Source organism: Gobio gobio (assembly GCF_949357685.1).
Source record: "Gobio gobio genome assembly, chromosome: 8".
NCBI lineage: Eukaryota > Metazoa > Chordata > Actinopteri > Cypriniformes > Gobionidae > Gobio > Gobio gobio.
Genome location: NC_137114.1, coordinates 4,679,144 through 4,702,001, shown reverse-complemented (window position 1 = coordinate 4,702,001; position 22,858 = coordinate 4,679,144). Strand labels below are relative to the sequence as shown.

General features: G+C 41.3%; 1 protein-coding gene across 4 annotated transcripts in view; it reads right to left on the bottom strand.

Moving 5' to 3' along the window:
- Positions 1-2,597: 2,597 nt before the first annotated feature.
- The window catches only part of ift80 (intraflagellar transport 80 homolog (Chlamydomonas)), a 44,059-nt gene continuing 23,798 nt past the window's right edge, over positions 2,598-22,858 (bottom strand). For all 4 annotated transcript variants that reach the window (XM_079823780.1, XM_079823781.1, XM_079823778.1 and 1 more), the window contains 12 exons: positions 20,854-21,033; positions 17,712-17,830; positions 17,567-17,641; positions 15,815-15,978; positions 15,593-15,657; positions 13,225-13,360; positions 12,974-13,121; positions 9,300-9,471; positions 4,408-4,497; positions 3,374-3,546; positions 3,095-3,218; positions 2,598-3,014 (listed from right to left, as the gene is read on the bottom strand). In XM_079823780.1, coding sequence (XP_079679906.1) covers positions 2,904-3,014; positions 3,095-3,218; positions 3,374-3,546; positions 4,408-4,497; positions 9,300-9,471; positions 12,974-13,121; positions 13,225-13,360; positions 15,593-15,657; positions 15,815-15,978; positions 17,567-17,641; positions 17,712-17,830; positions 20,854-21,033 — 1,557 coding nt within the window. In that variant the 3' untranslated portion in view covers positions 2,598-2,903. The remainder of the gene's footprint in view (positions 3,015-3,094; positions 3,219-3,373; positions 3,547-4,407; positions 4,498-9,299; positions 9,472-12,973; positions 13,122-13,224; positions 13,361-15,592; positions 15,658-15,814; positions 15,979-17,566; positions 17,642-17,711; positions 17,831-20,853; positions 21,034-22,858) is intronic.

The following is a 22,858-nucleotide window of genomic DNA, read 5'->3' as shown; positions in this document are numbered from 1 at the left end:
GCCAGGAGGATGTGCCAGGCTTCACTGATGGAGGAAGATCTATCCATAGCTAAGAGCAATTGACTGGAGAATATTAAGTTGGCACTAATATGCTTAGCAAACTTTGAAGATTTATCTGTAAGAGTTACATTCATATTCCACAAGTCTATTTAGATATTCATCCTCATTTTCATATGGTGTACATCGATCAGGCATAACATTATGACCACTGACAGGTGAATAGTGGTTAGTGGGTGGGATATATTAGGCAGCAAGTGAACATTTTGTCCTCAGAGTTGATGTGTTAGAAGCAGGAAAAATGGACAAGCGTAAGGATTTGAGCGCGTTTGACAAGGGCCAGATTGTGACGGCTAGACGACTGGGTCAGAGCATCTCCAAAACTGCAGCTCTTGTGGGGTGTTCCCGGTCTGCAGTGGTCAGTCTCTATCAGAAGTGCTCAGAGGAAGAACCAGTGGAGAACCGGCCACAGGGTCATGGAGGACCAGTGGAGAACCGGCCACAGGGTCATGAAGGACCAGTGGAGAACCGGCCACAGGGTCATGGAGGACCAGTGGAGAACCGGCCACAGGGTCATGGAGGACCAGTGGAGAACCGGCCACAGGGTCATGGAGGACCAGTGGAGAACCGGCCACAGGGTCATGAAGGACCAGTGGAGAACCGGCCACAGGGTCATGGAGGACCAGTGGAGAACCGGCCACAGGGTCATGAAGGACCAGTGGAGAACCGGCCACAGGGTCATGGAGGACCAGTGGAGAACCGGCCACAGGGTCATGGAGGACCAGTGGAGAACCGGCCACAGGGTCATGGAGGACCAGTGGAGAACCGGCCACAGGGTCATGGAGGACCAGTGGAGAACCGGCCACAGGGTCATGGAGGACCAGTGGAGAACCGGCCACAGGGTCATGGAGGACCAGTGGAGAACCGGCCACAGGGTCATGGAGGACCAGTGGAGAACCGGCCACAGGGTCATGGAGGACCAGTGGAGAACCGGCCACAGGGTCATGAAGGACCAGTGGAGAACCGGCCACAGGGTCATGGAGGACCAGTGGAGAACCGGCCACAGGGTCATGGAGGACCAGTGGAGAACCGGCCACAGGGTCATGGAGGACCAGTGGAGAACCGGCCACAGGGTCATGGAGGACCAGTGGAGAACCGGCCACAGGGTCATGGAGGACCAGTGGAGAACCGGCCACAGGGTCATGGAGGACCAGTGGAGAACCGGCCACAGGGTCATGGGCGGCCGAGGCTCATTGATGCCTGTGTGGTCGATCAAACAGACGAGCAACTGGAGCTCAAACTGCTCCAGAAGTTAATGCTGGTTCTGATAGAAAGGGCTCAGAATACACAGAGCATCTCAGTTTGTGGAGTATGGGGCGGCACAGCCGCTGACCAGTGCCCATGCTGACCCCTGACCCCGCCCAAAGTGCCAACAGTGGCACGTGAGCATCAGAACTGATCGGTGTATATAAGAATAATTAACTCTTTGTTGTTACATTTGCAGCAACCAATCATCTTTAACTCCAATAGACCCTTTACACAGACTGTGATGACGCGTTTTAATGGTCATCAATACTGTAAATCCTGTATTTGTTGTATTTTCATTTTTTTTTTTTATATATGTACATTGATAACACTAATACTTTGTATTATATTACTTTTGCATTACAAAAAACAAGTGACCGCTGCTGTGAGGGAGTTTCTAATACAGCGTCTATGGGAATGACTGTCAAATTAACATATTTCTCTCATCAATCTCAATCTATTTTTCCCTCTTTTTGAAAGTTGTGAAATCACTATTGTGCCGTTTTTCTTTTGCTATTTGAGCAAATGGGCACACAAAAAAATATTGAATGTATTCTCTCATTCACAGCTATAATATTTAACCCAACTATGACGACTTCCTCTCTGAGAAACCCAGAAATGTGAAAAGGGTCAATCATCTTCAGCCTTGATGATGTTTATCACTGAGTTTTATGCCACAGAGTCTGACAGCTTCCGCTCTCCTTCCTCTCACCACACCCACAGTAATCGGATATAATACACACATTTCATTCAAATCCAAAATACCACTTTTGCCTCAATAATCTCCTAATGACTGCTTATTAATAGTTAGTAAGGTAGTAGTTAAGTTTAGATATTGGGTATATGCACGTTATATCAAACGCGTGTGACACGCTAGATCAGACCTCATTGGTTCTCACACATCACGCACATTTGAGCTTCTTCGTTTCCTTTTAATGGCGGTTGGCAAACCCACTTGAAGGTGCACAGCTTTTTGCTTTAATTTCAGCAACTATATTTCGTGTTCAATTCTCACTATGAACCAGCTGCTTATTATCATGCATATTACTAGATAGTGGCTGTTTATTAGCACTTATTAAGCACATATTAATGCATGATCATTCATCCTACCAATACCTAAACTTAACACCTTACTAACTATTAATAAGCAGCCATTATGAGATTATTGAGGCAAAAGTTGTAGCTAATGGTGAATGTGTGTTCCCCATACTAAAGTGTTATTATTTCTACCAATGATAATGTTTGAGATCACTTGCTTAAGCAAGTTCAAACAAAGACTGTCACAATCTGTGTTTGTGGATATGGACTTATTTTATTGTAGTTGTGATTTGCGAATGCTAAAGGCACAGACTGGATCCCCAAAAACATGTTAGGTGGAAACGGATCTCATTCTCTCAATTCATTTATTGTATAAACATAAATCAAACAAAACAAGACATTCTTGTTACAAAATCTTATATAAATAGCAGCCGAGCTAGACATGGTGCCTGTTAATAGTGTTCAGGTGCTGAGATATGAACGGCCACAACAGTCAGTGTTGAAGAGTCTGGAGTTCAGAGATCCAAACCTCAGTTTACCTGAGCTATGCTAAAGGTGTGTGTTTAGCGGCGAACGGACACACTGCTTCTGACGGATGAGTTGGCTGCTCTTTCCCGCTCTTTAGCAAACTCCATTTCAATTTTAGCCTGGATCTTCTCCCAGTCCACTTCCACCTGAGCACAAGCAGGAATGAAGAAGCATTAATACATTAGAGAAGGCCTGAGTTCTGTGAGAACAGTGGAGCTGAGCATACCCCCTCAGAGTACTGCAGGAATCTCTTGTTGGTTTCCTGTTTCCCGAAGTCCTCCAGGAACTTGCGTCTGTGAGCGAGCACTGTGTCCACGTGGGTTTTGTACTTCACCGCCAACTCCAGAGCCCTGAGAAGAGAGACATGCATGAGCAGAACACACACCTAGAACACTGTCTAACACTTGCTCAGTCCAGTCCTCGTGGGCACTGAGGAACCTGGCTGTGCTCTTTGATGCCAATCTCTCATCTGAAAGCCACGTTTCTAGCGGTTAGCTCATTGCACCTGTCCCAGCTGTAGAGGTTGATGTGGATCTGGATGGCGTGATAGACGAGGTTGGCCTGTAGAAGAGTGGCCTCGGCCTCCTGCACGTGCCCGCTGAAGAGCAGGATGTGCGCCAGACACGAGTCTTTCGACGGCAGATCCTTTATGAAGTTGATGTACTGCACCTTATCAATCTAGAGAGACAAAGACGAGTGTTAAAGAGACTGATGTGAGACACCCTCCCCCCTCCCCCCAGAGGTGGACAGTAACTAAGCACATTTACTTGAGGACTGTACTTAAGCACACTTTTTGAGTATCTGTACTTTCCTTGAGTAGGATTTTGTCTGGAAACTTATGACATTTACGTCACTACATTTGACAAATATCGTGCTTTTTACTCCACTACATTTCTATCAAGGCTCTCGAAGTAGAAAGTCGTAGCCGCTTTGAAAGTCAGTGGACGATTTGTTTTGTGTTCTCTTTGCAGACAGCCTATAGAAGGCATCAGTTCCCAGACGCAACCATGGTCATACTTAAAAGTGAAAATCTCAGTTAAAAGTCTGAAAAAGGGCGATTCTATCCGGATGTGCACACAGAAAGCTGCCTCTCAGACGCCAGACCACAGTCTATTGAATCGACTAACATTTTATTATAGTCAATTAAAACTAGACTGAAACTAAAACAATTCAGGTGCCTAAAATGTTAGTCAAAAGACTTTGATAAGAGCTTTTTTAACTTTTAAACAAGTATTTTAATGAGGTATGCTAGCATGTCAGATGGATCATGACTGGCGTAAACCACCATGATGGAACAGCCTGCATTCATACAACAATGCAACAATAATAAAATAATGCATTTACTTTTACTTTTGACTTTTTTACTTAAGTACTTTTAAAAGCAAGTACTTCTGTACTTTTACTTAAGTAAAAATCTGTCTTTACAACTTTCACTTGTAATGGAGTAATATTTGACCAGTGGTACTTTTCCTTTTCCTCAAGTAATGGAGTTGTGTAGTTTGTCCACCTCTGCTTCCCCACACTAGTGTACGGATTCACCTCTCCAATAGCTGCGTACGCCACTTCTGCTGTGCTCAGCTCCCTATTGGCCATCGCCAGACCTGCCAAACACGACCAGAGCGTCTGATCCTGTAAGAGAGACAGATACACTATTTAGCTATTTTATCCGGTCTGTTCAATCTATTCATAATGTTGTTAGTGTTTTGTAAGTTCACTTAACCCTTGTGCATCCTCATGGGCATTTTAGTCTTTTTGATCATTTTGCCTGTGTTAATGCCAACTATATACATTTTGGCACAGTTGTGTATTTTTATTGGAATTTTACTATTTCACCCCTATTTCCTTTAAAAAAAAACATTTTGCAGCAGGTACACAAAGTAGTTCCTCTTAGCAAAAGAGCAAAATGTCCCCATTGAAACCTATTAAAACTGCATTTTTTAATCCCAGGGCCATTTAACTATAAAATTATGCAAGCTTTGTTAATAGGCATTCATTTTTTTGGCAAGGCATCAAAATTTTAATGTTTACAATTTTTTTTACAGTTGGCGTTATTTTCTCAGGTTTGGCCTATAAAGCAAATGCTCACTTTATTCCTGTTTTTCCGTGTCTGCATATTATAGAGACAATTGGATAAATGATGTGTGTTAGTATGGATGTCAGAGTGTGGTTTGTATGTTTTTAATACATTTGTGTGTGTGTGTGTGTGTGTGTGTGTGTGTGTGTGTGTGTGTGTGTGTGTGTGTGTGTGTGTGTGTGTGTGTGTGTGTGTGTGTGTGTGTGATATTTGCGAGAGAAAAACTCTAGAGTTTTGCTGGCATCTAATGGGGAAAATGTGGCACTGTTCCCAAACAAAATCTTACTGAGAGCTCATTTTTTAAGATATCAACCTCAAGTTTGGAACATCGCTTTTTTAGATTTATAGCTTTGATTTTCTAGCAGTTTTAAAGTTCAACATGTTTCATAAAATATACATTTTATATAAAATATTATTCATAAACTTAACTATAACTTTTTTTTTGTTTTCACTTTTTTAACGTTTTTGACTTCAATAATCTGCCAAGGGTCTTCGTTAAAATAAGAGCAAACTTAAAGGGGTCATGAATTGAGAAATCAACTTTTCATTCAGCCTTTGATATATAAAAGTTCATTGTGATATAAGAATATCCTGTAAGTTTCAGAGCTTGTTAGTCAAAGAAAAGCGTTTATTGACACCAGGCCCAGCAAACGCTTGAATTGTGAATGTGTGTCCATGGGACGTCAGAAACGCCGCCTTAAACGAAGAAGACGAACGCCTGATTCTGTAGCCCCGCCCACCGATTATAGGCCTATGTGGAGCTAAACCTGATCGAACTTCCAATCAATAAACATGCTGCATAAGCTTCATTCGGATTCTGATATTATGAATGCATGGATGAACTTTATTTTTAATGAAGATCCAGCTCACGTGGGGAAGACATTGAGCGTCTGTTCCTTCATTTCACCGCGGATTCGTTTGTAAACAAGAGACTGGATTTGCAGACAGGATGAGATGACATGAATGAATGAAGCAACACACTAATGTGAGTAAAACGTGTTTTATATGTGATAATATTGCAATGTTACAGATCGTTTGATATCTTTGATTATGTGTACGTGTCTAACTGAACATACCGTAGCACGCTGTCACGTCCTTTATTTTAGGTGTTGTTGGTTCATTGTGCTGCGATTCGGGATCAGACTAACATGTATGGGCCAGGGCTCTCAAAGTGTGAGTATAAATATGCCTCTCTTATGTGTTTATCAGGCTACCAAAACATATCAACGGACTGCCGACGGGATATCTTAAATAGTGAAATAACATTCCTTTTTTGATGAGTGTTGTTCACTCTCTGAAAAATACAATCGTGGATGATCATGCAGTGAGGTTTGTGTGTGTGTGTGTGCGTGTGTGTGTTAGTGATGCACGGTTCGCGGTTATATCCACCGATCGGGCGGGCCAAGTAATATAAAAATTGCTGGTGGATGAGAGATAAATCATTGTGTTTGTTTGATAAAGATATTCTGCGAGCCCTGCGGGATGAATCATTCCAGTTGCCGCTTCCTCACACACTTTCAAAACAATTCCCACTTGTACTGTCGGGGGAGCCGAAGCTCATTATAATATGCAAATCTTATCCAATCCTAGCCGTGGGCGTTTACTTCCAAGTCTTCAGTGCGGCATGCCCATAAAAACAGAGCGTTCCAGGAGAGAGCCTCAAAACCAGGGCAGAAAATAGCCTATTACTTATTCATTATGATGTTTCTGATGTTTATGATGCTTTTGAATGTAAAAAGTTGACCTCAGACAAAAATGTAAAAAGCCAGTTCATGACCCCTTTAAGTCTGTGCTCCCAATTTAAAAAAAATTTGATGACAGTTTTTTGACATGGACATGTTTGTCCTCTATGGACTTGTGTGATTATTGTGTGATTACTGATGCACAAGGCTTGCGTGTGTCAGTGGAAAATAACAGAGCAAACCCACACTGGTTAATTAGCTTTTAACACAGCAGCGGAGACGGAATTAACAGATGAAATAATTCACTAGCATTACACTATTGGCCAATCCTTTTTTATGATCCTTCAGAAATCAATTTACTGCTCAAATATTAGTGGTGCTCCATTATTAATAATGGTTCTAATTTTTAATGTTGAAAACAGGTGTGCTACTTCATATTTCTGTGGAAATTACAATGCAGGATTCTCTGATGAATAGAAAATTCAAAATAAAATTGATCTGAAATAGAATATTTTGTAACATTATAAATGTCTTTACTTTCACTTCTGATCAATTTCATCTTTTTTAGAGAACATTAAATCTTTTGAATGGCACACAGATCTGAGGCAGCAGCACAACTGTTTTCAACACTGATAATAATCATAAATGTTTCTTGATCCTCATATGAGAATGATTAGTGAAGGGTCATGTGACACTGAAGACTGAAGTAATAATGATCAATTCAGCTTTGATCACAGGACTATATTACACTTTACTATATATTCACATAGAGAACAGATGATTTACACTGGTGTAATATTTCACTGTTTTTATTCGATTTATGATCAAATAAATGCAGCCTCGGTGAGCAGAAGAGACTCTAAAAAACATTAATAAACTTAATTATTTCATATTTTTTAACAGTAGAATAGGTATCATGAACAATGACCAGTACTCTACCTTATATTAATTCTGTTAATGTTCATTTCTACATATACTAATACATTTTTAACATAGCATACATAGTTTATTGTGAAGTGCCACCAACTTAGTATTTTATACCATGGCCATTTAATGTTTAATTTTTTATTTTATTCTGATTATGGAGTGACTCCTTATCATATTGTGATGGCACAAGCACAGTTTTCCTTCACTAGTGTGACTGACAGAACAACAGCACCGCCCTCTGTTCACATGACACTGGAGGAAAGGACAGAAGATAACAACAGTTGGTACAGAGAGACGAGAGGAGAGATGACAGCCGTTAGAGACTAGTGAACGAGGGAGCTGATTGAGACGCACCACACTGGCCTGCAGAGTTTAGCTCCAGGTAATCAAGCTCTTCGGGAACACTTGATCATCATTAGTGTGAAATTCAGGGGAAGCAGGTTGGATATACACTCACTTAAAGGATTATTAGGAACACCTGTTCAATTTCTCATGAATGCAATTATCTAATCAACCAATCACATGGCAGTGTCTTCAATGCATTTAGGGGTGTGGTCCTGGTCAAGACAATCTCCTGAACTCCACACTGAATGTCGGAATGGGAAAGAAAGGAGATTTAAGCAATTTTGAGCGTGGCATGGTTGTTGGTGCCAGACGGGCCGGTCTGAGTATTTCACAATCTGCTCAGTTACTGGGATTTTCACACACAACCATTTCTAGGGTTTACAAAGAATGGTGTGAAAAGGGAAAAACATCCAGTATGGGGCAGTCCTGTGGGAGAAAATGCCTTGTTGATGCTAGAGGTCAGAGGAGAATGGGCCGACTGATTCAAGCTGATAGAAGAGCAACTTTGACTGAAATAACCACTCGTTATAACCGAGATATGCGGCAAGGCATTTATGAAGCCACAACACACACAACCTTGAGGCGGATGGGCTACAACAGCAGAAGACCCCACCGGGTACCACTCATCTCCACTACAAATAGGAAAAAGAGGCGACAATTTGCACCAGCTCACCAAAATTGGACAGTTGAAGACTGGAAAAATGTTGCCTGGTCTGATGAGTCTGGATTTCTGTTGAGACATTCAGATGGTAGAGTCAGAATTTGGCGTAAACAGAATGAGAACATGGATCCATCATGCCTTGTTCCCACTGTGCAGGCTGGTGGTGGTGGTGTAATGGTGTGGGGGATGTTTTCTTGGCACACTTTAGGCCCCTTAGTGCCAATTGGGCATGGTTTAAATGCCACGGCCTACCTGAGCATTGTTTCTGCCCATGTCCATCCCTTTATGAGCACCATGTCCCCATCCTCTGATGGCTACTTCCAGCAGGATAATGCACTGTCACAAAGCTCCAATCATTTCAAATTGGTTTCTTGAACATGACAATGAGTTCACTGAACTAAAATGGCCCCACAGTCACCAGATCTCAACCCAATAGAGCATCTTTGGGATGTGGTGGAACGGGAGCTTCGTGCCCTGGATGTGCATCCCACAAATCTCCATCAACTGCAAGATGCTCTCCTATCAATATGGGCCAAAATTTCTAAAGAATGCTTTCAGCACCTTGTGGAATCAATGCCACGTAGAATTAAGGCAGTTCTGAAGGCGAAAGGGGGTCAAACACAGTATTAGTGTGTGTTCCTAATAATCCTTTAGGTGAGTGTAAACTATGCGGGAGCATTTTCTCTGTATGTATCTTCACCTCTGTTTAGCTCACACATGTACACACTCCATGAGCACTGACCTTAGCGAAGCGGCAGATGCGGAGGCCGTCCTCCCAGCGGGCGCTGCCAGTGTACTCATGCAGTAAGGTCGGGTACGGTGACACTGCGGTGCACACCAGAGAGCCGTCCGTCCGTCTCACAGTCACCTGAGTGCCCACATAGCTCACGATCTGAGGTGAGCGACTTAACTCACTGCAGAAGACATGATTCAGAGTTTATGTGCAGTCTCCATGCTAATAAAGTCTTCAATTACTACTTGGAGACCTAAGGAATTAACAGATGACTTGGTAACACTTTATTTCCACTTTAGACCTGGTCCTGGAGGGCCGCTGTCCTGCAGAGTTTAGCTCCAACCCTGATCAAACACACCTGAGCAAGTTAATCAAGGGCTTTGTTCGAAATCGGCCCCTATACCCTTAAATAGGGCACTATTTGAGTGAACATCCATTTGTAGTGGTGTCCGAAACAATAGTGGACGTTTTTGAGTGCACTCATTCAATCCCACCATGCACTGCAATAACGAGTGTACATTAGATGTACGCGCTGGAGAATATGCTTGTTCGATGCACCAGCGCGGCGCAGACCGATCAGCATATGACAGCAAAGTCCCGCGAGAGCGTTTCGAGAGCAAACGAGAAACAACTCCTTATGCTTTTGAATCGTTCTCTCACTCAACCAGACGGTGTACTCTCAACGCACTGAGAGAGCCGCGCCCTGATGAATGAACTTACCGCTGTCCGATTTGCCCTATGTACCCTCATTCTCCATTACTCCACTACTCCAAAAACCAGCCAACAAGCTTAAAGTTAACCCTATAACTCTTTACTTGTGTGGCACTGAACTTACTTGGAAAGGGGAATAATAAAGTAACTAATAAGCATTTAATTAAAAATAACAATAATATTTGTATATAGTATAATATATATATATAGTATAGTAGGCCTATATATTTCATACTTTATAGTAGGCTACTATTTATATTATGGGCGTCAGAAGCAAAAAAATGTCGGTGGGTCCTTTAACAGAAACATTTTACTGGAGTAGATGCAATTTACAAAAAATATATTTAAATATATCGGCTTGTTTAAACGTCTGGTTGAGGAAGAAACACCTGCGGAATACACATCAGCAGCAATGGTGTAGGGGTAAGACGCATGGCATTAAGATTTGACGCAAATTGATCAGAGGTTCGAATCCGCCTTTTGCCAAACTCGCACAGATCCTTTTTTCCATCATATATCAGATCGGAAGGGAATTTATTTTCTATGAATATGAAGAAAATATTAGAAAAGTGAAAATAAAGCTTCTAACGCGTTTAATCAGTGTTTATCAGGGTGTGTAAGCAGACGTGCTCAATTAGAGACGATACAAGTGAGAGGGCCCAATATCATTGGTCTTAAAAAGTGTGTGAGTCGATGCCATCTCCTGGCGAAACGCGGGAATTCATTCAATGCACGGCGCAACTCTCACAGTGCATTATGGGTATTATCTAGCCGTCGAGCATACATCGGTTGCAAACTCGTTATTGTGGTGCATTGTGGGATTGAATGAGTGCACTTAATAACGTCCACTATGGTTTCGGACACCACTAAATGGCTGTTCCCTCAAATAGTGCCCACAGCTGAATCAATCATCCATCCATCTTCCGAACCGCACTGGTCCAGCCCAATATCATGCATACAGGTATAAATGATCCTTTTTAAGATGATTATTATATTGTTTGATTAAGGTTACATGCTAGTTTCCGTAGCAGAGTTCAAGATAAATCTTTTCATTATTACTGGAGCTGCCAAACAGCAAGCACAAACTGCAAAAACGGCAGCCTTTCCGGCGCACTTAGGCGGCCCTCCAGGACCGAGTTTGAGGAACCCTCCTTTAGACATTCTACTGACTATAAGTAATTTGTCAACTACATGTCAACTCATTCTACTAACTCTAACAGTCTACTCCATGTGTCAGTGCATCCGATGACTTTCTTTGAAGGCATCCACCTTACTTTGAAAATAAGACTTCACCTCATGGATTTAAGATCTACCTTGTGGGTTAGACAAGTTGAATGTGCAAGAATTATGGTATCAGCCGCTTCCAGTTATTTAGCAGTACAAAAACTGTCCGCTATGCTACTTGATATTGCTCAAACTCAAATTTGTTATCATAATTAGCTTATTTGTTATCATTTTTGTTATCTTAATTGTTGGAATCCTTGGCTCAAGACGAACAAAATGCATGTCACCCTTGCAAAATTTTCAGGTATTTTGGATTACCTATTTTTCTGATTGTCAATTATTGTAATATATGTTATATAAGTCTCAGATGTCCCCAGAATGTGTCTGTGGAGTTTCAGCTCAAAATACACAACAGATTATTTATTATAGGATGTTTTGAAAGCCCCTATTTGGGTGGCAGCAGAAACACACTGTTTTCATGTGAGTCTCTTTAAATGCAAATGAGCTGCTGCTCCCCGCCCCCTTTCCAGAATAGGGCGGAGCCTTTACAACTGGAGTGTGGAGAACCTCACACAGCGAGTAGAATTCACAGAGATGGATCAATACCAACTGTTTAACAACTTCATGTTCAGAACATGCAAGTCCCGCACGGTATATTTTGTGAATGTGCTGGTTAGGACGCTACACACTGGCTAAAGTTACCATTGTCTCTGGATTCACAGACATCAGAGATATGTCATTAGTTTTGTTTTTAAAGCTTCTGAATTTTACAGGTGAGCATTGTGGGCTCTGGTCTCTGTGAATACAGTAAGAGACAATGGTAGCTTTAGCCACATTAGCACATTCAGGAAGGCCATTTGCGAACACACACATTATAAAGTGCGGTACTTATGTGTTCTGGATATGAAGTTTGATCACGAAGAGTTGAATTTGATCCATCTTTGAGTAGCAAATCCTGTGTTTTCTGAAAATGGTTTTGAGGGAGCATGAAGAATTATTTTCACACATGACAAAAATTGATGCACCTCTTGATGAAAATAAATGCTGTGGTTTTTGGTCCAGATCTTGTTTTCCACACGCAAGAGTCCAGCACTCTGTAAAGTCTCCTCCAGCACATCCCAAAGACGGTCAATGAATGTAAGGTCTGGACTATATCACGTGATTTTTCGCACATGCCCATGACATTCCTACCGTATGGTAGAACTCAACAACTTTGCCTCTAGGACCACCGCTGTCAATTGAACTATTCGTTAAATATTGGAGATTATTTCAAAAACCTACTTTCGCGAACTAGTCCTAGGTTTCTGGCTCAACCTCCATAACTGTTAAAAAGCTTTAAAACTACTAGACTTCCTTAGTATAAAGGAAGGTCTTTTCAATCTATGATTTAAGTGGTTACATGCTTGCTAAATAAAACATAATCCCTTTTTACGAATGTGCTTAAAGGCTTGCAGCTATACTTATCATCATAATCATAAACACACTGGTTTGTATCACTAACAGTTTTACCGTTTACTGCACTTATTCTTCTAGTTATTCACTAGACTAGAGCGACTAATGAATCTGAAGTCTCGCACATTCACAGAAAAGGACTTCTGTGTTGTAAAATAAGGTAGATATTTTGGGTTTAAGAATGAAAATAGCGTTTTCAGCAGGCAAAGTTCAGCTCCTAGAAATGCACAAATCACCAGTGGCTGATAGTTATGTCTGTGCCTTCAGATCTGAGAAGTGAGTTGTACTGTGTGTACCTGCTGTCCTTGGTGAAGATGGTTTTGGGGAGCAGGTCTTTGTCCACAAACACCACACTGGGGTAATACCACACTGTGAACTGGTTATCCTGGATTCCACACAGGATGTTAGCAGAGTCGTTCCAGGCCACAGTGTCAACCATTGAACCTGGACGAGAATGACAGAGATTCAGTTCAGATGAATCAAACCCTAATACAGAGTCTGGCTGAAATCAGTGTGACTGTCGCAGAGTTTCCTTCTGGATTCTTACCAATCTTATAGATGCTGTGAGCTCGGCCCAGCTTTCTCACAGAGGTCAGGTAGAGGTCACGGTTCTTATCGATCAAAGTGATTCTTCTGTCATTAGACGGGCCACACTGATCCAGTGCGATTAACACCACCTCAATCTAAACAGAGATGTACGGCAGAGATACGTCACTTAACCCCTTGCCTGTCATCCCCCACTGGGCATACTCCAAATAAAAGGGCTGCTGCTCGCAAGCCTTTCTGAAGACACACATAAGAAACATATATCTAGAAAGCCAACGCTTAAGAGTTCACAATTCAAGACTCAGAATTACTCAAGACTGTTATTAATAGGGAGACTCAAACATTAAAACAAAAATAAAAAATATGAATAATATATTTTTAAATGTATAAAAATATTATGTGAAAGTAGTATAACAACTTATAACCACAACAAAAGTGAAGCCACAAGTGTGGTCATGCTCCATTTCAAATCTGAGGATGAAATCTCTAAAATTATGCATCTTATGAAGCATATTGTTAGACTATGTCATGTGAGTTTTTAGTGAATGCTAAGATGAGATGCTATCATTATGTTTTTGGTATGTAAAACACACACTTGCTGTTTACTAACTAGTCTTTCAACTGCTTAATTCATACTCTATTGTTTTCATTCAAGACAACTTTTCACACAATTTTTTGGAATTGAGCTATTATAACCCATTCAGATTCTGGATTGCCCATCAACCCATTCATCCTATTTTGCATTAAAACCTACTATCTGAAGTCTTTTTAGCAAACAGACAAACAAGAGAAAGTGTGCTTTTGGTACCTTGTGTGAAATAAAATATAGCTCCTGGTGTGACAGGTGCATTAGAGCTACAGTTAGCATCAAGCTACATAACACAATATAAAAGATTAAAATTACACTTTAACTGCAAAGTCTCTTTAAACAGCCCAAAGTGCTTGTATTTATTTCTGATTGCGATATAATGTGGGTTTCAGTGATGTTCAATGATGTTAAAATGTTATATTTAGCATTTTATATGGAGCTAATCGCAACACCTGTTTAGCGCGTTACTGGAAACATTCTTTATTCATATGAAAATACACCAAATCTCATGCAAAACACACACAAACCATATGCCATCGTAATCGTGTGTTTATTGCTTCTTGGTTCACATGTTGGCAATGTTTAAAACAGAGGGACGAGATGAGGAAGTGCACTGAACAGCGTGACCAGAAGGGGCAGGATTATGATCACGTTGAGTCACGTAAGATGATTGACAGCTGTACAGCCAATGAGAGATCATCATAAGTGACGTGCATCAGGAAGAACACAACCAGAGATCGCTCTGAATGTCATTCAGCTCTTCAGATCAGCATCATTCAGTGAGAAATGGTTAGAAATGTTATTCTGTATGACGAAATATTTTGCAAACATGTGATGATAAATCTAAGAGCCCGAACACATGCGGTTTAGTGCATGTGTGTGACCACAAATAAAACAGAGAAGAAGGGACTGGCTTTTGATTCTTGTTAATATTTCATTCAAAATATTGTTCATGTCAGATCGGTTATTTTGCCCTCCTGACATAAATCAAGAAATGAATGTCTCTGCAACCCAGTTTTATCATAAACAATGGTCAAATATTGAAGCTGGAGGCTTTAATCTTTATAATTATACCAAGTTTTTGCAAAGGGGTTTATGCATCTCCATAAAGTAACCAAACTTTATAGTTTATGCTCGCTTGTGGCTTATAAAGCGACCTCAAAGTTAAGCTTGGTACACACTCCGCAAGAACTGATAAATGTGTTCGTTTTCTCGAGGTGGCAAGAACAAAGTTTGTTCTGGTCAGGGCATTCCACACTTCACGAGAAAAGCAGGTGCCGAGCAGATGCCGAACCCCGCCCACTTTAAACTTTTAGACCAATCACATAACAGTTCTCAAGACACCCACAAGAAAAAAGTTCTGCTCGGATGATGTGTCGAGAACGAGCTGCGAGAACAAAATGACATCAGCCCTGGGAGAGAGAACTTTTTGTCCTTACACATTTGTGTCAGTTGTGCATGTAGTACAGCTAAATAAGCCCACTTCTGTCTTTATAGGCAGCTTCCTTCTAAAGCACAAAGTATACATTAGGGCATGACGTAAAGTTCATTATCAGCTGATTTACAGTGCATGCTCTCCATGCCTTTTTTGCACTAATCAGTTGGCCCACAAGGTGGAGGCACTAGCCCGGGCCATTTTATCACAGTCCGGATACATAGAAACATAGGAGACAGAAGAGGAACAATTAACTACTGGATACGCAACAACTATATACACGCTTTAGCTAGCTAAAAACGCTTTGGTGGACACACTGTATGTGTGTTTTTTGTGTGTGTCTACCTTGTGGATCAAGGGTTTGCCGTCACCGATGGCTTTTCCCGTTTGGGCCTCGAACAGGAAGACGACTGGAGAAGAGAAGGAAGAGATCAACAGGGACTAATCAGTCATGCAGTTATGTCTCACTTTTGGAGCGTTTGGCCTTCCATATATGGTGTGGACTACCACCCGCAGGTAAGAGCTACACACACTGAACACACTGAACACACACTACATGCATCTGACCTCGTTCATCAGTTGTGTCTCGTATGGCGATGGTGTCGCTGCTCAGGGAGATGGACTGAGAGTTCAGGATGTCCATTCTCATGCCGGGACTCTTGGGAGACGACACCAAACGGCCCTCATATGAGTACACATAGACCTCTGCTCCGTCCACCAACAGAAAGTGCCTGGCGCAAGAGAAACACAGAAAAAGTGTGTGTGTGTGTGTGTGTGTGTTTGAGAGAGAGAATATGTAAAAGACCCGGCAGTTCAACAACTCATTTCTCCAGGATAACTCTGAATCCACTGGACAGTGAATCTGAGCAGGGCCGCACATGACGGCCATTTTAAGTGCTTTTTTATATCGGTCTAATCGAAAAATCATGGTTTACGATTTAAACCTGTTTTGTTCAGTTTGTCTAAAAGAAATTGTGAGTTTTTGTTTGATTTGTTTTGCATTTTAAAAGACAAAACAATGTTGGTCTTCATCTGTAGTTGGTAAACTAGCTTTATAAAGCAGGATGGATTCTGATTGGCTGTCATTGTTCTTATCGTTCATCAGTTGGGGACATTTTTTCAATGCCATTGTTCCTCTGAGTCGTTATCGTTATAGTTCAGCTGTGGCTATTTTTTTTTATACAACAGTTCTTTCTGATTGTCGAATCTGATTGGCTGAGAGCCTTTTCCAGCCCGTGCGATATTCACCCAGTATCTTATTAATCTATAACGTGTTCCAGAGCAAACCGATTTGGGTTGAATGAAGTTTCATAACTTTATATTTAGGCTATATTTAACTTCAATCCTGTACTAGAGCGATGCTTTTGTACATTTGACTGAATTCTCTGCTTGTGTTCATTTCCTATTGTCTTTTATAATGGCTATTGCTGTTAATTTAAATAATATTGTTCAGTAAATATTGTTTTATATACATATGCCATATTTAATGATGAGAAAGGGTCTGTTAGTGATTGCAACAGTGACAGTTATATTATTACACCACTAGATGGCGGCAAAGACCGTCTTTATGAGTGACTGGTTGTGAACAAGGAAGTTGTTTCAGCACTGTCAATCTTTTAAAGGAGCAGTGTGTAAGTTTTAGTGGCATCTAGTGGTGAGGTTGTGAATTGCCCTCCCTTTAGAAGCACATAGAGAAGCTACGGTGGCCCACACAGGACACAGATGTGGTCGTCTGAGACAGCAGAGAGAGACTAGCGCTCTGTAGAGAAGTTTGTCCCTTTAGGGCTACCGTAGAAACATGACGGCACAAAATGGCGTCTTCACTGTGAGGGACCCGCGGTGTGTGTAGATAGAAACGGCTCATTCTAAGGTCATATAAACATAACGGCTCATTATGTCAGGTCTTTATACTCCACTGAAAACATAGTCATGGATATTATATTGCATTTCTGTCAATAAATATTACACACTGCACCTTTAAAAGGACAAATACATATCTTTCCTCAGCGGACATTCCAACTGATTTTATAATGGATATAATATAATATCTTTATCGTTACAGTTATCGTTCTTGGTGTGAACCTTAACCCCTCTCTTAAGTCGTTCCAGAGTATCATGTTTTTCAGTGTGTGTTGTGGAAGTCACTGATGGGTCTTATGACTGTGTCAGGGTTGACTATCGTTATTGATCCTTTATTGTGTCTGACATGAGGCTCACTCATTGACTCGTGCAGTTTAACATCTGGTTCTTCTGTGGAAAACCCACAGGCCAAGACTGGATGGGACTGTCACCAGCACCAGTTCAAAAGGCGAATCTCACCTTTCCGCCTGCACGATGAGGCTGACCGTACCCTCCTTCAGGTCAAAGATCAGTGGAGTATTCCAGTTCTTAGCACTGAAACAACACAGCAGAGCGTTAGGACCGTCCCAGAACACAGTGAGCGAGGGACAGGAAGAAGCGGCACCTGTAGACGTAACACTGCAGAGAGGTGGTGACCACCAGGTGCCCGTGAGCCAGCGATGCCTTGATGACGCGATCTCTGAACTCCAGGACATCCACTGCATCATTTAACACGTTTCTGACCTATTAACAACATTAGTCAACCACAACATTTACAACAGAGCAAAAGGTCAACAGCTATGAGGCGTACTGACACTGAGAACGAAATTGGGAGTGGTAAACATTTGAATGTGAATGAACGTCTGTGAATGCGTCTGTTCAGATCAAACTCAGGCATCCTCATGCCATCAAGCTCTTTGTGTTCCGGGTAACGGAGGGATCTTCACTTGTCTAAACACTACTTATTGTCCGAGAGAGAGAAATGGCATTTTCATTCAGCCTGGCTTCTGTTTCTTACACATTAGTCTGAACAGACAAAGCACATTCATTTCAACGCCCAACATTTGAGTTAGCGTGAAACAGCCCTTTTAAATCGCGTGTGAATTCAGGTCATGAGCATTCATCATCTCCAGCACAATCAGGGCTCCAGACTGCGAACAAAATAGTATTTTGCAACCTTTTTTCCACACCAGTAATGTTTAATCTAAACCCTGTCTGTGAAACCAGGCCTTTGTGGCAAACAAGCACGTTTATTTAAAGAAGACATGAAATGCCCACTATAACCAGTAGATGGCAGCAGAGGAGCACTTATTGACGTATTAGCCATTTACACTCGCATCTACCGCTCACCCTCCCTTTCAAAGCACATAGAGAAGCTACGGTGGCCCACACAGGACAAAAGTGTCATCGTCTGAGAGAGCAGAGAGTGATTAGCGCTCTGAAGTCAGAAATTTGTCCCTTTAGGGCTACCGTAAAAACATGGTGGCATAAAATGGTGTGTGTAGATAGAAACGGCTCATTCTAAGGTAATAAAAACATAACGGTTCATTATGCCAGGTCTTTATACTCCACTGAAAACATAGTTATGTGTATTATATTGCATTTCTGTCAATAGATCCTCATAAATACTACACACTGCACCTTTAAGGAATGTAAATGGCATAAAAAAGTGTATAAATAAAAAAGTGCTCCTCTGCTGCCATCTACTGGTTATAGTGGGCATTTCATGTCTTCTTTAAATAAAAGTTATTTTTGCCACAAAGTGTTTGTTTTCCTGCACCTTTAAACTTTTAGTTTTACAAATCACATTAAAAAAATCACATTAAATAGGATCATTTTTAGAGCTTTGAAGTGCTGGAAAAAATGTGAAGCTCTTGAAAAGTGCTTGAATTTCACTCTCAAAAGGTTTTACGAACCCTGAGATGAATGATAAAAAACCCCCATTCAACTATTTGTTCTACAATGTCATGTGGTGTTACTACAGCTCGAACGAGTATCAGTTAGGCACTGTGGTTATCAAACCAGTGTGACCGCTAGGGATGAAACGATTACCGGTTTCAGGATAAACCACGATAAAATTTAGTGACGGTTAGTAATATCGTATAAAATTTAATTATCATTAAAACCGTGTGTGATTATCACGATTTTAAAACTTGCGGTAAATCTTGTCCAGTCAGCGTCAGTCTGTTGCGCGCAGCGCTGTTTTCTGAATGAGGAGAAATGGCAGAAGGCAGTGACAGCACTCTGGAGATTGTTCAGCCTCTAAAAGGACCAAATCTGAGGTGTGGTCATATTCTGGCTTTACAAAAGTCCTGAGGGAAACTTAATCTAAGATGGTCATCCTGTCTGCAGAACATGCCAGAATAAAGTCGCTGTAATAGGGGGAACACTTCAAAACTACGAACGCAAGGCAAGTGGACTTTGACCTCAATACCAAAACTACGTCTGGCAAATAATAACGTGAAGCGAACGAACAAGTTCAGACAAGACTAGGGTGACATTTAAAGGATAATAATCAGGGCTTGACATTAACAACCGCCATTTGCGAGTGTAACGTTATTTCGGCTGCACACTAGCCACTCTGGCTGTTGCACTTATAATAGTCTTCTCAAAAGCCATCTGTTATAATCGCGTTGCGCATTATAACCACTTACACGTGTTTATATTGGGTTTATGAATGCAATGTCTCATAATCAGAGGCGTTCAGATTAGCAAGAGTTATGTTCAGAGCGCGCGCCGCTCACACGCTGAAATCTACACTAAAAGCAGAGATGTGTGTGTGATGTACGCAAGAGATTCACTCATCATACTGTTGTTGACTGTTTCTGTTCTATTTCAGCAGCGAAAATAGTTTCAAACAAACACAGCAGAACCACATCAGCGCATCTGATGTGACTGGCATAAAGTTGGCGAATTTAGGGGCCGTCTCTAAAGTTACACACAACATTGGTAACGTTATACACGTTTGAAACTTCAATAGCAATTGAAGAGAATGACTGACTGTAAAGTGTTCATTTAGGTGTTAGGTATGATGCACACATTTTGATATTTAATAAAATAAACTGTCAAATCATATGGAAATATGGATATGCATTATTTCACTAGAATACTGTTTGGGCTCTTACACAAAACATGCTAGATTTAAATGCATCATTGCTGAACACTGATGAGAATATTGCTTGAGAATATATTTACAGAGATAATATTAGAGATTATATTTACAACAAATTATTATTATTTATGCGTTATGCGTTGCTATTGACGACGGCCATTATAAGGAAGGAAATCCCACAGAATCTTGCTTAAAAAAGTGCTTAGAGCTGCTTTAGTTTGTTTGTTGATTTTCAAATATAAAACTTGAACAAAACCGTGATAATATTGATAACCGTGATAATTTGGGTCACTATAATCGTGATGTTAAATTTCCATACCGTTTCATCCCTAGTGACCGCTAACAAAATTTAGTCACACCAGCAGGAAAAAAGGTAGTGAAATGCCACCATTTGCTTGCAGTCTGGAGCCCTGGATTCGATGAGCTCACTCCACTATGGCTTCAGACACCAAATGCAAATGCCTGTCCCCTATGTAGGTCACATCTGGTTCAGCTTGCTCAGTCATGAGCTCACTGTGGTCCCCCCTGGTAATGATTCTGTTCACCTGTTTCTTGTTTAGTTCCAAATTAAACTTCTTATTTCTTTCTCTTGATGTAGAGGTGCAATATGATCTGGAAGCTCCTCTTCTCTAACGGCGCTGTGAATGCCACTGACCTGCATCGTGCGTCTCTTCGTGAGTGTGATTTCAAAGTTCCTCCACTCCCACCGCTGCTCCACGACATGAGCAAACAGGACATGTCCATTTCCACAGGCTCCGGCCAGCTGAGTGCCATCTGCAGACCAGGCCAGGCTGAACACACTTCCTGTGCTCGGCTTCTCCAGAGAGTACGACCACTGAGAGACGACACACACAGAGAGAGAGAGGACACACACACACACACACACAGAGAGAGAGGACACATGAGTGTGTGCCTTCTGGATACTATGAGCAGTAAGCTGGAGCTGTGACCAAACAACCGGCAATGATTTGAGGTTTTGGCATAACATTTGCCAACTGTATTGTGACAGGTTTGAAGCATTTGGAGATCAACAAAGATCAGTGAAAATGACTTAAAGGGTTAGTTCACCCAAACATGTAACTTCTGTCATTAATTCCTCACACTCATGTCAAACCCGTAAGACCTTCGTTCATCTTGAACCACTGGAGTCACATGGACTATTTTATCGATGTCTTTACTTCCTTTCTGGACCGTGAAAGTGCTCATTAAATGACTTTCTATGGAGGGGTCAGAAATATCTTCATTTGTGTCTGAAGATGAACGAGGTTCTGACGGGTTTGACATGAGGGAGAGGAACTAATGACAGCATTTACATGTCTGGGTGAACTAACCCTTGTAAAGTTGGTCTGTTCCCCAGAGTATGACTTCAGAAGACTTGAATATAGTGCACAAGTCTACCTTTTTCAAGACCTTCCAAATTTAAGACCTGTACGTCACTTTAATCATGATCAGGATACGCATGTTCAAGAATATACTCAAAAGATAAAATCAGCTTCTACACAAACACACAAAATAGGGATGTAAACAATGAATTCAACGTTGCAAGATTTGGCCAAGCTGAACATATTTAATAAACCTCTCATTAGGGCTGCTATGAAAGGCTTGGTTGACCGAAAATGAATAAGTTGGTTAGTTGCAGAAGAAAAAAAGCTCCATTGGAAGTGGCGAAATCATGCAGGTTTAATGCTGTTAACAGATCTATCTACACACACCGCGGGTCCCTTACAGTGAAGACGCCATTTTGCGCCGTCATGTTTCTATGGTAGCCCTAAAGGAACAAACTTCTCTACAGAGCGCTAGTCTCTCTCTGCTGTCTCAGACAAGCACATCTGTGTCCTGTGTGGGCCACCGTAGCTTCTCTATGTGCTTCTAAAGGGAGGGCAATTCACAACCTCACCACTAGATGCCACTAAAACTTACACACTGCACCTTTAAAGTCATTTTTGGTCATCTGGATAAGAGTAATGCAAACTTTAAAGGGTCTACTCTTATTTCTGTAAACTCACAATAACAACAAAACGCTGTGCTTTTGTAAAATGATCAAAACAATCAGGACACACTTTCTGAGCGTCACAAAAAGGAGCCGAAACTCAGTGTATACTTGCCTCACAGACATGAGAACTAGATCTATAGAAAGGTTGAAATGCCTACTTTTAAATGAATCAATTAAATTGAAGAATCGCAGCTGGCGCTCATCTTCAATCATGCACTGGCCTCGCCCCGCTCTCTTACGGCTCTCGCTCGCCCTGCTTGTCACAGTGTTATATATAGGCAATTAAAGGCTCATTATTATGATTTAAGGCTTATTAATATAAACTTGCAATTAGCCGACTAATCACTGAAATGAATGACTACTAGTCGACTAGAAAGATCTTTAGTCGAGCACTTTGATCTCCAGGGTAAACCTAGATTTCTCAAAAAGATGTGCTTTTTCCAGTGGCCAATGTCAAGAGTGCTTCTTGTCAAGCCCTATCCTAAGGTGTAGAAATAAAAGCTGCTGATCTGAGGTGCCATTTCTGCTTTGGTCAGATGAAGTGAACTGCTATTAGAGCAGATGAACACACAATTTACCACAAAATCAGTCCTGACAGCTTTACAATATAAATCGTTATTGGTTCATCAAAGAGTGTTTGGATAAAGACATGCTTAGGAAGATGATT